This window comes from Gavia stellata, chromosome 15 (genome assembly GCF_030936135.1).
Source record: "Gavia stellata isolate bGavSte3 chromosome 15, bGavSte3.hap2, whole genome shotgun sequence".
NCBI classification, from domain to species: domain Eukaryota; kingdom Metazoa; phylum Chordata; class Aves; order Gaviiformes; family Gaviidae; genus Gavia; species Gavia stellata.
In genome coordinates, this window is record NC_082608.1 from 4,079,377 (window position 1) to 4,094,662 (window position 15,286).

General features: G+C 41.1%; 1 protein-coding gene across 6 annotated transcripts in view; it reads left to right on the forward strand.

Annotated features, from left to right (window-relative positions):
• The window catches only part of SLC12A4 (solute carrier family 12 member 4), a 49,492-nt gene extending 37,279 nt beyond the window's left edge, over window positions 1-12,213 (forward strand). For 3 of the 6 annotated variants that reach the window (XM_059825105.1, XM_059825110.1, XM_059825107.1), the window contains 12 exons: window positions 356-474; window positions 987-1,085; window positions 1,444-1,563; window positions 2,297-2,401; window positions 3,419-3,587; window positions 4,698-4,893; window positions 5,611-5,780; window positions 5,959-6,090; window positions 6,187-6,294; window positions 7,101-7,285; window positions 9,755-9,888; window positions 11,052-12,213. In XM_059825105.1, the coding sequence (XP_059681088.1) occupies window positions 356-474; window positions 987-1,085; window positions 1,444-1,563; window positions 2,297-2,401; window positions 3,419-3,587; window positions 4,698-4,893; window positions 5,611-5,780; window positions 5,959-6,090; window positions 6,187-6,294; window positions 7,101-7,285; window positions 9,755-9,888; window positions 11,052-11,143 (1,629 nt within the window). In that variant the 3' untranslated portion in view covers window positions 11,144-12,213. Of the gene's footprint in view, window positions 1-355; window positions 475-986; window positions 1,086-1,443; window positions 1,564-2,296; window positions 2,402-3,418; window positions 3,588-4,697; window positions 4,894-5,610; window positions 5,781-5,958; window positions 6,091-6,186; window positions 6,295-7,100; window positions 7,286-7,818; window positions 7,834-9,754; window positions 9,889-11,051 lie in introns of all 6 variants that reach the window. The other 3 variants (XM_059825106.1, XM_059825108.1, XM_059825109.1) reach the window with 2 other exon arrangements.
• The last annotated feature ends 3,073 nt before the right edge of the window (window positions 12,214-15,286 follow it).

A 15,286-nucleotide genomic window follows, 5' to 3' on the forward strand; every position in this document is an offset into this window, starting at 1 on the left:
AGCTTTAAAAAAAAAAAGAAAGAAAAAAAAAAAAGGCATTCTGTACATAGTAACTAACCAGCTATTTGACTTTATGCTTTTGGAAATCAGATTTATTTTCCCTAGTTTGTCCAGCATTGAAGTGAAGGTCAATATTTTTTATTTTAATGCTTTGTTTTCTTTTGTTAAAAACTGGGAAAAACTTTAAAGGTGTTTGACTAGACATATATGGTAATTTTATGAAGAAGTCTAACATCTAATTCAGTGAAGCACAGAAAGCCATTAGAATAATTTGACTCCTTTCTCTAGAGAAAAAAGTATGTAGGAAAATTACGATTGTTTCTTAAAGATATGCTTAATGTTTCTGTTTCTTCAGGTTTTTGGTCATGGAAAAGCAAATGGTGAACCGACATGGGCTCTTCTGTTAACAGCATTAATTGCTGAGCTGGGAATCCTTATTGCTTCGCTTGACATGGTGGCCCCAATTCTCTCGATGTAAGAAACAGGGTGGTTGCTATTTAAGAGAAAAAAAAAGGGGAGGGGGGCAGGGGAAGACCGATACTCTCTTAAGTTTTGCTAATTTGATTGTCTTTCAGAACCTTATATTAAACCAGTAAAGCAAATTACTGGAGCCTGAGTTCCACTTTTACTATTTCTACGAATTCTTTGACTTCAAGCTCTACATGTAAATCTGTTCGTTTCTGCTCTGGAGTATTCTGTGAATAGCCATGTTTTTAGTATAGCTGGATTGTTATTTTCTTTGGGAAAATGTTACTTTTATCACAGAACAAAGATAGCGTTGATGTTGTGGATAGATCTAACTTGATTCAATTAAAGACCTGTTCTAACTACTTTATGCTGATAGTTCAGGCTAATAAAAATCAGCGGGATAGTCACACATGACAGGGCAGCCGTATTTTGACTGTAAATCATCTGTGTGATTATAATATGTGCCAGAATCTGTAAATGTGTGTGCTAAAAGGTTTTGCACTTTTTTGCTTCTGCAGGTTTTTCTTGATGTGCTACCTCTTTGTTAACCTAGCATGTGCAGTACAAACACTTCTTAGAACTCCAAACTGGCGGCCCCGATTTAAGTACTATCACTGGTAAGCAAGAGGCCAGCATGCTCAATGCCTGCTCTGTAAACTACAGCGTGGGTTTTAGAAGAACTCTCTCCATGAGGGCTGTGGGCATCTTTTCTTTCTCTGGATATCAGTTCTGGACAAGAGTACATCGATGGCAGTATTCATAGTGGACCAGACCCAGATTATTTAATGGCATGAGAGTTTTCATTCCACCAACAGGATGCTAAAACTGTGGGGACTGGGGAGATGCATTGGAAGCTTTACTTTCACTGCCAGTTCAGAACAGACAATTTAAAGAAAAAAGAGCAAGAGAATAACTGACTCGTTTTTTAAGCTTTTCTACCCCACTACTCACTAATATCTTTTCTTTTTGTTTTAGGGCCCTCTCATTTTTAGGCATGAGTATTTGCCTGGCACTGATGTTCATTTCATCTTGGTATTATGCTTTGGTAGCTATGCTTATTGCAGGCATGATTTACAAGTACATTGAATACCAAGGGTGAGTATTAACTGGATAGAAAAGGGTAGGAAGGAGATTGGGTCTGTTTTTTATGAATTATCTCTAGCCTTCGCATTTGGCGAAGGAGCTGTCCAGAGATATGACTTGGAGGGCTTCCCTTATTAGTTTGGTTTTTTCATTGTTTTACTGTGTCAGTGCTAAACAAAAGCCCCTGAAGTGCTTTGCTGTTAAGCCTCTAAAGGTGTTTGGTGAAACTTGAGAGTCACAGGAAGCAGAAACCCTGGTTGGGATCTGCCCTTCTGCTGTCTGTCACACATGGTTACTGCAGGCCCAGAACACCTGAAGGCAGCCATCTCATTCCAGTTCATCTGGTGCAACGGTCTGTCTAGAACAGTCCTTGAGAAGCTGAATCTGCAGGTTACCTTGCCTGAGATTGTTCATATCTGATGGAGTCAGGCTGTATAACTTAGTTTTAGCAAATGAGGTGTTGAAATGCCTGTTAGTGCTTGGGAAGCATTCTCTGTAGGGGAGGGTGGATTACCAATTAAACGCAGAATGGTATACATTTGGCTGCAACATTTGCATTTCTCTCCTGTGATATGGGCTAAGTATCACAGACATAGGTGTACAAATGATAGCTGTACATGTGATGCATGCTATGTATCACATTATTAAACTCATTATAAGGTAATGATTTCCCTCTAGCATGACTGTAAGTGTGCAATTAAAGCTCATGAAATCGTATGCTGGCTAAACGGTGTGTTCTTCACAGTGCGGAGAAGGAATGGGGTGATGGTATCCGGGGTCTTTCACTCAGCGCAGCAAGATATGCCTTACTCAGGCTGGAGGAGGGCCCTCCACACACAAAGAACTGGAGGTACTAATTTTACACTAATAAAATGCACTGTCATAATAATCTACTTACACTTAAGGAATTTAACTGGACTCCAAACAAGATGCTTTTGGTCTGTATGAATGAATTTAAATGCCCAGAATATTAAAAAAAAAGTCTTGAGTCTGAGGTGAGCTGTCCTGTCACTGCCCAAGCCCTAGTGTGTGTGCCCTGGATGGGCAGAACTTTCATGTCCTTTGGATCTTTAATCGACCTCTGAATTGGTGAATTCAGAAGTGGAACTGGGGGAAGCTGTAGAGAGCTCTGAGTACAGAGGTCCAGAGGCCCCTGGTAATTTACACTGGGGACATAAAGAAGTCACTGCTGTCATTCTAGGATTAAAAACCAGGACAGTGGCCAACATTTCTCCCTCTAGCTTTGTGTGTTGAAGGCAGATTAAGTGGGCAAGAACCCTCCTCTCAGTTGTGCATTGCACAACTCTTAGGCTCTGAACAAGAGGACTAGGGATCTACCAAAGAAGATAATTTTACAAATCTTTTTATACTTGCTCAACCAGAGCTTAAGAGAGAAACTAACTTCATTCATGTGTAGCAATACCTTAAGGGACAGAAGGCAGGTGGGATCTGTGTTTAGATGAAACTATTGCTGTTTCCCAAGTGTTTGGCACAAGTATCCAGACAGATCTGGAAAGACAGCCTTACAGTATGACCACAGTGTGTGCTCTAATAGTACTTAAAAGAGCCTTGAAAATCAACCACGTAAATAAAACACTAATGCACGCCTCTTAAGCTAAGTACATGAACGGGTTTTATGACTGTCAAAACAATGCAGCAGAAGAATTCCCCCAATGCTTCAAATCTGCTTTGAATCAAGAGAAATAAAATATTAATTAAAACCCCTCTAATGTGTGAGGTACAGAAGGAATGTGCTGTTTCAGAGTTAATATTCAAGCACAATTAAATTGATGAGAGAGGCAGTTTTTTAGAAGTGTTTTTGTTAAAGCCTTAGTAAAAAATACATTCCCTTTTTTATTTTCTCCAGGCCTCAGTTGCTGGTGCTTCTGAAACTTGATGAAGATTTGCATGTAAAATACCCTAGATTGTTAACATTTGCATCTCAGCTGAAAGCTGGCAAAGGTTTGACTATCATAGGATCAGTGATCCAAGGGAATTTCTTGGAAACTTACGGAGAAGCCCAGGCTGCTGAACAGGTCAGTGTCTTAACCAAATCCCTGAAGTAAAAAGGGGTGAGTAGGCAGATAACTGAAAAGTTTTGTAATCATACATGGAAAAAAGCATATCGGTAAGGCTTCCATGAAATAGAGGGCTAGTTGCGTAGTACTACAGCTGTTCAGTAAAGGGCTTGCAAACGTGTTTCAGCTGCCAGTTGTGGCTTTGGGAATACAATAAGATCAATGCTTGCAACTTGTGTAAACAGCCTTACTGCATAAAACTGTCTTCATTTGTAAGAAAGAATTACTGTGGAAATTTATGTCTGCTGATTAATGGAGGGAAGAGGACTATTCAATTTTCTGAACATACTAAGAAACGTTTCAATAACTGTCAATTATTACAAACATAGCAAATGTGCTGTGTCTCTTTCAAAGTGTGGTGATAAATTTAATACAAGAAGCATTGAAGGATGGTCCTGAAAATTTTTTAATCAGTCATTTCATCTTCCTGTGTAAACATGACATCATAGCTCTGTTTACATCTGTATAGTATCAGCACATCACTGTTTTCTTCCCCAGGGGCTTTTTATACAGGGAAACTGTTATAAAGGGAAAACTAATTCATAGGGCCTGTGTGTTGACCAAGTTTGTTTTAGTTTTTAAACAAATGAAGGGTATGGTATTTTTGATAGGTGTGGGGGGTTTGGTGCTTATATTTGTAAATTGAATGTATTAACACAGCATGTTACATAGAAATCTGAAACTGGAAGTCCAAATGAAGTTAATTAACCTTGGGTTTAAAAAGGTTGAGTGTTTTAGGATTAGAAAATGGAAAGTGAGATAGTAACACAGATATCAGTAACTACTACTATGAATAAGAGATTATAGCACAAACCAAAAAACACTTATCTTAATCTGTTAGAAATAATTATGTTTGGAAGGGAACTATGTGCATGTTAAACAGGTATTATTCACAATTAGTGGGCATTTTCTCTTCTGTTTTATTAAGGAAAGCGCATGAGCAGAATTTTGCTTTGAAACGTGTTTTACCTGTGGACGTGTGAACCAGGAATTTACATTGTAATCACATGATAGAGAAATACTGAGAGTTCCTTTTGGTTGTGAGTTTTTTTCTTGTCTGTCTTGCAGACTATTAAGAATATGATGGACATTGAGAAGGTGAAGGGATTTTGTCAAGTAGTTGTAGCCAATAAAGTTCGAGAAGGAATTGCCCACTTGATCCAGTCCTGTGGACTGGGTGGCATGAAACATAATACTGTGGTTTTGGGATGGCCGTATGGCTGGAGGCAAAGTGAAGATCCAAGGTCATGGAAGACATTTATAGGTGAGCTTTAAAGGTTCTGTATGATCAGACATTGTGAACAGAGGTGTTTATTACGCATATGGTACACACAGGGGATTGTAACAGAATCCTTGTGAAATTGGTTTTGGGTTTTAGTCTGTTTTTTCTAGCATTGATTGTGAAGTAGATAATTTCTCTCAAATGCACTCTATCTTTGAAATATCACTTCTTGTAGGTATAAGACCGACGAAAGATCTTCAAAGATTAATCTAGCAGCTAAAATGCGTCTAATGAGTGCTTAAAAAATTACAGACTTCAGAGATACTGATTTTATGCCAAACTATAATTTGTTTCCTAGATAATCTCTGTCTTTTCACTGGTCCATCCATCTCTCTTCACTACTGGAGCTAACACTCTTCTTGCCTATATCCCTTTCCTTCCCCTATGGTCCAGTTACCTGACACACTCAGATTAGAACAGAGCAAATGCTTTCTTCTCATACTTAACTTTGAAGATTGCTGCTTTCATTTCAAACATGAAATAAGACTTGTGTTCCTGTAAGTCTGCTTTATCCTAGCTTTGTCATTTGGTCCGACCTGTCTATACAAGCCTTGCTGTACATACTTTTCTTTATGTAAGCGATGAGTTTTATGGTTTGCTGACATTTGCTCAGTGAGTAACTTTTTTTTTTTTTTTTTTAAACCATAGATCACTCTTGCAGAATTGAAAGTAACTGTCTGTTCTTCTCCTCTGGGGCAGGTACTGTTCGCTGTACAACTGCAGCCCATCTGGCTCTGCTGGTTCCCAAAAATGTGTCTTTCTACCCCAGCAACCATGAGCGTTACAATGAAGGCAACATTGATGTGTGGTGGATTGTGCATGATGGAGGCATGTTGATGTTGCTTCCTTTTCTTCTCAAACAGCACAAAGTAAGGAGCTAGCCAAAGAACGTTTGTCACCCAACTGCTTCTGCGTGCATTAGTTTAAAGAAACAAGGTCCAGTAGTAGAGCCTGTATTGATAAAGGAGAATGGATATATTGATCAGTTTGTTTCGTAGAGCAAAATATTACTGGTTCAAATACTGAAAGATTGTGTTCCCTCACCAGGTTTGGAGAAAATGCAAAATGAGAATTTTTACTGTAGCTCAGATGGATGATAACAGCATCCAGATGAAGAAGGACTTGGCTACTTTCCTCTATCAACTCCGAATAGAGGCAGAGGTAGAAGTGGTAGAAATGGTAAGGGATTTGAGCCGTTTTTCACTTTATGATGCAAATGGTGGTATTTGGTTGTGACTTGATTACAAGCACAATATTTTTTTCTTATTTCTGCAGCACAATAGTGATATCTCAGCATATACTTATGAGAGAACTCTTATGATGGAGCAGAGATCTCAAATGCTGAGGCAAATGAGGCTGACAAAAACAGAGAGGGAAAGAGAGGTACGTCATTTGTGGTTGATTGCTATGGGCTGTTGAGGTGGACAACACCAAGTGCCTTCCTGGTAGTGTTTTATATAGCTGCTGCTTAAGTTTAACTCCTGTGTTCTAAAGACGTAAGGAACTACTTTTAGCATAGCTTTTTTGGTTCCCAAAATTGCATGTAGTCATTGAATAGCCTGGCTGTACTCACAAAACCATGCTAGAAATTACTTGTTTTGGGTGAAAATGGTGGCAGCATATACACTATAGAAATGATTTGCGTGTTCCCCTTTGCGATGTAATGCTACTTGATGACTTGAGGATGTAAGTCTCATCCCTTTCTTGACCTTGCTTTTGCGTTATATGGGATGTCTGGGGTTTGTCCCAATTTATAGCATATCCTGTTTTCCTACCGAAGATTTCATTCCAGTTTGAACTGTTAGGACACGTAGCTATGAAGGGTACAGATGACGTAATTTTTCTGCATGTGTTTGTCCAACTTTTTTTGTTGTCCATTTTGAGTCAGACTTCCATTTTTTCAGACCATGTCATGATGTGAGCTAGACTGTCTTGTTTTCTTGTATAGATACAGGCCTCTCTTAGGCCAAATTCTGCATGGCTTACACCCATCAAAACAGTTTAAAGTCAGCTTGGTACATAAGATTATTGGCTAGCGCAGATGCTTGGCGTCAGAGCTGTCCTAAATGCTGAATTGACTGCACAAAATAAAGGATACAATGGAACAAAAAGTCTTTCATTGCCTAAATGGGACCAGAGAACATAAAATAAAGTCTCTGAGTTCACTGTGTCATTCATGTGCCCTCTAGGCTCAGCTGGTAAAGGACAGACATTCAATAGCACGTCTGGAGAGCCTCTACTCAGATGAAGAAGATGAGGGGGACCCAGTTCCTGAGAACATCCAGATGACCTGGACAAAAGAGAAATGTGATGCTGAGAAGCGGAACCGAGGCAGTGCTGTGGGAAGCTTTAGAGATCTCATCAGCATTAAGCCGTGAGTCTTGTCAGAGTCAACAGCTTGCACCTCCTGAAACTCTAGATGTGCTGTGCTTTTATTATCTTTTGTCTCCTAATCCTTGGTTTGGACTTGCGCAATACACATTGAGACCTGACTATTGAAAAGACAGCAGTTAGCCTCCTGAGAAATCTCTAACCAATATTTTACTTGGTATAGTTAAATTCTAACTTGGAGCTGTTAAATCCTATTATAACTTTCCTCCTGTCTCGCAAATACCTCAACAAACCACACAATTAAAAACCAGGCTGATAATTTCACTGATCTAATCTGTAGTGGGGATGTTTAACGCAGCAAGGAAGGAGCTGTGGAGATGGTGATGAATGACTGTGAATAGAGTATGTGTGTGATAAAACCCTCTAAGAGAGAGTTGCTGTTGAAGGAGCAGTGACATATAGATCAGTGAGAATTCAAATCTGGTTTAGGATGAATCATACATAGTTTATATACTGTAGAAATTCTGCTGAATTTGGTGTTAACTGCCTGTACTTTTTCCTCTTCCATGCCTTCAGAGAGTGGGAAAACTTGTAAGTTTGTTATTTAACTTAGAAGTACATTAAGATGGTTGAGAGGCAAGACTTCATTTTCTCAACTAAAAGCAGGAAAACGATATTTAACTATGGAAGAAAAGAAAAGGAGTTAGAGTTGAGCAGTCTTAGCAAAGGTTTTTAAAGGGAGCAGGATTAGCCACGTCAGCTAAGTATCATAGCACGTAACAAACTACAAGAGTTGTCCTAACAAGAACTATGTAAGGATAGAAAACAATTACAGGTCTGATCCTATTTTCTTAAGCAGAGTATGACACAAGAAGTGGGAAACATCACTCATTTAGAGAAGCTCTCGTTCCACAACACTGCTATGATGTTATTTCCAGCAGTGTTTGGACACTAAACAAACCCTTTCCTACAGCCTACACCTTTAAATCACTGGGGAGATGTCAATTTTAAATGTCACATTAGAGAATACCAAACCTTTACTTTTCAACTACTTTTCCAAAACGGTACCTAGTTAGTAACAGTATATTGTTTGTGGTGCTGGTTTCTTCCTCACTTCCTGTAAACATAACCTGGCCTCTGTTGTCCCTGGCTTTCTGAAGCGGATGTGGTGAAGACAGAGGATGTCCTTGCTCTAAATTAAATAAGAACAACAGAGAGGTAATTCAAAGTGGGTAAATTGTATTGTTAGTATAACAAACGTTGTTCTTACCATTGCATCTTCTATTTTCTGTGTATCTAAAATATTTCTTTGCAAACCTAAATATTTGGAAGAGCAGCAAAGTTGCTAAAGACTTTCACTCATAACATGTAAAGCTGAATTAACAGAACTACAGATTCATATTTGATTCATTTCTACCAATACTTGCTTTTTAAAATGAAAAAAAAAAAGTGGAAAATCCTCAAAGCTGCAAATATATTCTCTTTTTGATAAGTCTATTTCTGTATTGTTTTTCCTTTTACATTACCAAAACAATGGTTGATTTCCTGTAGGAACATTCCCTGGCTCAGACTCCCCAAAGGATACTTTCCAGTTCTGTTACTGCATTAATTGATGTTATTTTGTGATGATATATTCTGAATAATTAATCGTGTTACCTCTCTTAGCTTGGATTCTTAAGGAGCAGAGGCTTATGAGATCATGCTGCATCTGTTCCTTCCTCTCCCATAACTTTTGAACCAAGTGGCTACTCAAATTTGAAAGCATGACTGAGATTTTAAAGATACTTGGGTTGTAAGTTTTTCTTGCAAATAGCCAGGCAGAGAGGTTGATTAGTTTCCAACTTCCAAGGTTAAAATCCTTATTACACACCAGAAGAGCCCCGTAAGCAGCCATACATCCAGCCATTTGTAGGCTGCATTCCAGCCTATGAATCTGTAGGAAACCAGGCTTTCTCTGGAGATGTCAACTGCTGTTCAACACAAAAAGACAAGTGCACTCATGGGAAGTGTGGGCTGAGCGCAGTGGTGCCAGTCTCCTACTCTGTTTCAACGGGTCTCTGAGAAAAAGCTTTCTGGTCCTGAGTGTGGAGACGTGCATGGTCTGTGTTGCTGTGGGAGTGAGGGGATCTGGAGAGGGCTGCCCACAGAGAAGGCTCTGCAGTCACAAGTATCCACAGTCAAAGAGCATGTCCCCTTGTGCAAATGCCTTTTAACTTCATAGAAAGATGATTTACAGCCTTGCATAATATATGCTTCTTGAAGAGCAATACAAATTCGTAAACTGGAGACTTGACTCTGGGGATCTTAAAACGGATGGACTAGCAGTACCTGAAGAACTCTGTGAAATCTCTTTTGTATCTTCATTGTTAAGTCTGAAAAATTTTGCTGTATGTTGAGTTGACATTTAACAGGGTATTTAGGAGATTTCAGGTATGCTTTTAAAGGCCTTTTGGATAATTCAGTTTTCAGAGGCATCTTTCTAACAGTAAGTCTGAATGTGCTTCTTCTACAGGAACCAGTCTAATGTCCGAAGAATGCACACAGCAGTGAAGCTAAATGAAGTTATTGTAAATAGGTCCCATGATGCCAGACTTGTTCTCCTCAACATGCCTGGTCCTCCAAAGAATACCGATGGTGATGAAAACTGTATCCTTTCAGGCAAGGAAGGCCTGGTCCATATAGAAGATCTTCCTTTAATCTGTGCTCTTGAATCAATTTTGCCACAAATGCTGTCAAGCTGTGGTGTGTGACAAAGTGTCCACTGAGTGGAGGGTACTGGCTTGTGGCTGTTAGGTAGTAATTGCTTAAAGTAAAAGTTGCCACTGGTTGCTCTGGAAGCCTTGTAGGTTTGAAATCAGTCTTGCCTAAATTCTTACTTGATTTTATTTATTTATTAAATTAGATTTAATTAAAGGTATTTAATTTAATTCTCAATAGTGGATATAGCAGGTGTTTAAGAAGGCATTCACAGCAGCCAGCGGTCTGGGCAGGGCAATGTCTGAACCCAAGTGAACAGGAAGTCTTGGAGGAGAGGGCGTATCTCAGGCATGGCTCACACATCAGAATTTGGGAGCTTAGCTCCAAGTGCAGTGCTCTGGTAAGATTAAAATTCAAACCCCCAGTATTTAGGCACTTAGAGGGATACCTGCACCATGCCCCTAAGCAAGGCCAGAGCTGAGGGCTGTGAGCTGGTGAGCCTGTTGGCACCACAGTTCTCTGGCCAGAGCTGCTCTTCAGCCTTGGTTTGTACCATTAAATTAGCAAGCCTTTCACTGGCCTGTGCCAAAAAAATGTATGTCACAAGTCACAGACCAAACGATTGTTTTCTTCTAAATCTAAATAGTAGTAGTAACGGCTGTTTCATGACAGTTTGCTGGCCAAAGAAAGGGTAAAAACATTCCTCTTAGCATGAGGGGGTTTCAACCACAGCTACTACAGCTCAGGAGAGATTTCAAACTTGAGGTTATGGGTGAGGATGCTTATTCTTCCACCCTTTCCTGCAGAGGCTGAGCCACTGTGACTGAAAACCACTCAATATTCATGGAGATCAGCTGGGAAGTGAGTGTGACACTGTAACCTAGTGCCACCAGCATCACTGACGGGCTCAGTTTTGGGCAGTGGCAGGTTCGTTTCAGAGGCAGCTGAAACTGGCTCTGTTGGACATGGGGGCAGCCCCTGGTTGCGTCTCACAGAGGATGCCCCTGCAGCCTCCCTGCTACCAAAACCTTGCTGCATAAACCCAATACAGAGGCTAATCACTGTGTATTTTGGTTTTGATATTTCTTTTGTCCTTGACTTTACCGAAACAGACATGGAGTTTCTTGAAGTCTTGACTGAGGGTCTGGAGAGAGTATTACTTGTTAGAGGAGGTGGCCGAGAAGTCATCACAATTTACTCCTGATTTAGTACAAGCTTCTAACGCTGGTCTACATTTACCTTCTTGGCGATAACGGACATTCCAGTTTTAAATGGAGAAGAAAAAAAGGTTTTTTGCCTAACTTTCTCCTCATCCAGTCCTATTCATTGTCTTTCCATTTGCAACATACATATCTTTTGGGATTGCAGTATTGTTACACCATCCAATTAGCAACATAAGTTAATTGTGAAGCTGCCACATTATTCAGTTTCTGCTTTGGTACTCCAGCATTTGTGCATGTAGTTTTAACACTAAACCTATTTTTAGTCAGCACTGCAATGTGCAGTATTTCTAGTAACTGTATGTAAAGTTAGGACATGAAAGCCAGTTACTGTAAAAAGATTTTAAAAGCTTTTTATATTAGGTTTGGGGGATAGAATTACATTATATAGCAGCTAGTTTCTGCTGAAGTTCAGCTATAAAGCATTTTCTAAGAGCACACTAAATTGTAAGAGAGGACTGAAAAAGCTTTGTTTTTCTGGGTTTATTTCCAGAACTAAACTCTCAGTATTGGATAAGAATTTATACTTTTAATACATTTATTGATAGAGATTTAAATAAATTATGTTGATATAGTTGAAATTATGTATGTAGCTTGCTACAAATTGTGTTGCTTCTGAGACTTGAGGTTCCGTGAGGCCAGATCCCTATTTATTTTTGTATTTATTTGTCAGAAATATTGGATACGCAGATGCAGACTGTTTAGGATAACAGACATCTCACAATAAATTTTGAATCATCAGTGGATTGAAGGACCAGTCCTGTGCAGTTCTTCCATGCTTTAAATTTCTTGCAGACCATCCATCAAAGTACATTGAGCATGTTGGAGTCCCGTGTGTAGAGCCAGGTGCTATGCTGCACGCACAGCGATGGGATTGCACTTGCACAAGTACAGGGGACCTGCTGCTTCATTGTGTGCTTTATGCCCTTAGAGGAAAAAGAAGAAAAGAAGACCTATATTAACCAATAAGTCTCTGGAGATTTTATCAAGCCCATTGAGTTGTACTTTATGTACAGAACATTCGTATTTTTTCAATAAAATGTTGCATACACTTTGAACCTATTCTCTGTTTTGTGTGCTATGGTGCATTGCCTAGGAAAAGCCCACCTGTCCTTCCCTGCGCAGAACTGCTGGGATGTGACTTCAGCACATCAGCACCCGTGGATCCACTGGGTGAAGGGACCGGGGGGGAGAGGTGTCGGTGCTTGCCCATGTGGCGCACGTACTGCACTGTGGAGGTGCCAGCTTAGTCTTTAAAGCAGCCTGCCTAAGTGAGTAAAGGCTCCTGGGTTACTACCTGTAAGTTACTACCGTGTGCCCAGGTAGAACTCCATACCTGAAGACTGTGAAACGTGCCTCAAGATTTCCAGCTGTCTGGGAAAGCAGCAATCCCACACTAGGGACAAGTGTGAGCTAACCTCTATGGGATGGATTTGTAGTATGGGAAGAAAGGTGGGGACCGACATATTTCTTTGACCCATGTGCTCTTGCCAGTTGGTGTACTAGTTCTGTCAGCCCTGCCGGGATAGTACTCCTGGCTGTTTCACTGGTACCAGCATGACCAATTTGTCCGTGAGACAGAAACCTGAGAAGCTATCCAGGCTTTTTTCTTGAATAAGAACAACATAATAAAAAATTGCTTGTTCTAAGAGTTTTATAGTTAAAGCCTAAGTTTGTTCTTTCTGTGAAATGGGACATACATGATGGGAGCAGGATGGTATTAATGCGTGCAAGATCCCTGCAAGACAACAGCTAGGAAACAACTCTAGGGTGTGCTCTCTACTGGGTATTCTTTATTTTATTTTTTTAACACTAGTCTTTGCTTTTTTGGTTTTGAAAACCAAAATTCATTTCACTCAAATTTTAAAACCAATGGAAAGAATAAAGCTTGCTTATTTGTAAATAGTGTGCTATTTGTAGAGAGATTGTTTTTACATCTTCAGAGGACGGAGGAGTAGTACACAAGTATGCAGCAATTATGATAGTTAACACCTATTTGCAAGCATTCTTTTATAGGAGCAATAAAAAGAGTTTATGAAAACATTTTTATTCCTAACTATGAGATGCTAACTTTCTTTTACCAAATGTAAGCTTACAATATAAACATGCTGAGAAATAGATACACTTACCCCTTATGAAATTCTATGCATTTGGATGACATAACTCCACCTCACAAAAGGATTTCAATGCCATCTATCACCTGACCCAAGTAAAATGTTTGTGGCTTTATTATGTTTTTAACATCAAACCAACCAAGTGAATATCCTTGCAGATACATGAGATAAGGTTTTTCAGAGGTGATTTCTATGCAATGTGGATTAAGGCCCCCTTAATTCAGCATTGTGTGGCCCCTAAGGATTTAACAGGGTCTAATTATGTAGGAGATCTCTATATAGAGAAGGTTCAAAATAAGTTCTTCTGAGACCTAGCTTACATTAAAGTGCAGAGTCGAGGGGTGCATGTCTGTGAAAACTGGAAATAGCATGGAAAAAGGTCAGGTAAGGAAAACATCAGTGAAAAAGGCAATTTCCAGTTGAGTCAGCTTCCCTGCGGGTAACCGAAGGGTCATCTTCCACTCCCGTCCCTACTCTAAAACCCTTTTTTTGGTAAGGAGATGAGAACATTGCAATTAAAACACAACACGCCAAAGTTGATTTAGGCTCTTTTATACGGGTGTAGAGAATTGTACTTAAAACCTCTATGGTAGAGTTTTAACAATTAGCGAGTTGTTTAAAAAACCGGACTGCAACACAAAGATGTCACTTTGCTGTCTCTCTTACCTCGAGAAAACTCGGATCGGAAAAACCTGCGCTCCAAAAGCTGGTTTCCTTCCTGCGAGGGGCCCGGCCTTGCTCCCGCCGCCTTCGTCGCCCTCAGACGGTCCGCGGGACCAGTGTTGCCTTCGCCGCCGCGGCCCAGCAGAGGGCGCTAGGCTGCCTCCCCTGGGCCCGCGCCACGCCGCAGCCGGTACCCGCCTCAGCCGGACGGCAGTGGCGAGCGGTAATTTTTCATGCTCCTCGTCTGAACGGTACTTCTTTGAATTCTAGATGCACTGATAGGAAATGAAACGTGACAAAGTAAAAAATTTCCATTTAAACAATGCAGCCTCCCCCCCCCCGCCTCCCTTTCTCATCTGCGTCATCTGTAATAATGTTTGCTTCTTCAGCAGTTCCCTTGGGAAGGGAAAAACTGCCTCGTGCTGTGCTCCGGAGGTCCAAAGTTCTCATTCCATTCTGGAGTAATTACCCCCTGCACAGTGGCTGGCCCAGGTCTGCAGGCAGATGCTGCCAATGCAAAGTGCCGCCCTCCCCCGGGCAGAGGTACCCCTCCGCTCGGGGTTCGCCACGCCGGACAAACGACAGCGCAGTCCAGCGGTGGGGGCTCCGACGAAAACTTCCCGTCATAGTCACACTCTATACTCCAGGCTCAGGCTGCTCTTTGAACAGCGCCCTGCCAGTGGACAATCAACTACAATGGAGCCTAGGGTTGGCAACTTCCGTCCAAAATTCTCTCTCCACCCTTGAAATAACGCGGGCAGACCTCTCGCTATTGGGAAAAGTGTCCTAAGGGGATGCCTCTTCCTCTGGCTGGGGAAGGCGCCTGCCAGCCGGGCAGATGCTGCTTACTTCTGGCAGGCCTGACGGTCATGTCTTCTGTCAGCTCCTGAAGCGAGCCTGTCCTAGCCCTCCAAGAACTGCTAGACAGCCAGTGCACTTACTGTGTGGGGATGGGCTAAATCTGAGCTGAGGAATGGATGAAAGGCTGGGCAAACGGGACAATTTCAAAAGCAAAGGGGTGCCTGGCTAGTGCTGAGGGCAATGGGAGGTGTCCCTAACTTACCTCTGCATAGGGCTTTGTCTGAGGTTCTCCTTCACTCCTCTGCACTGCCTCGTGGGACTCCCAAGATAGCTGTCAGTACCTGACACCGTGAGGTCTGAGGCTCTCCAGCTGGCAGTGATTTTTGCTATTCCCTGGCAAGGTCAATGATATAGATGTCACTACTGAAACAGAAATGTGGCAGGATGTGTCCATGGCCCACAGAGATGGCATTGCTAACGGGTTAGTGACAAAGTTAGAGGCCTCAGGCAGAGGTATCAACCTTTTAGTGTTGTGCAAGTAGGCCAGTG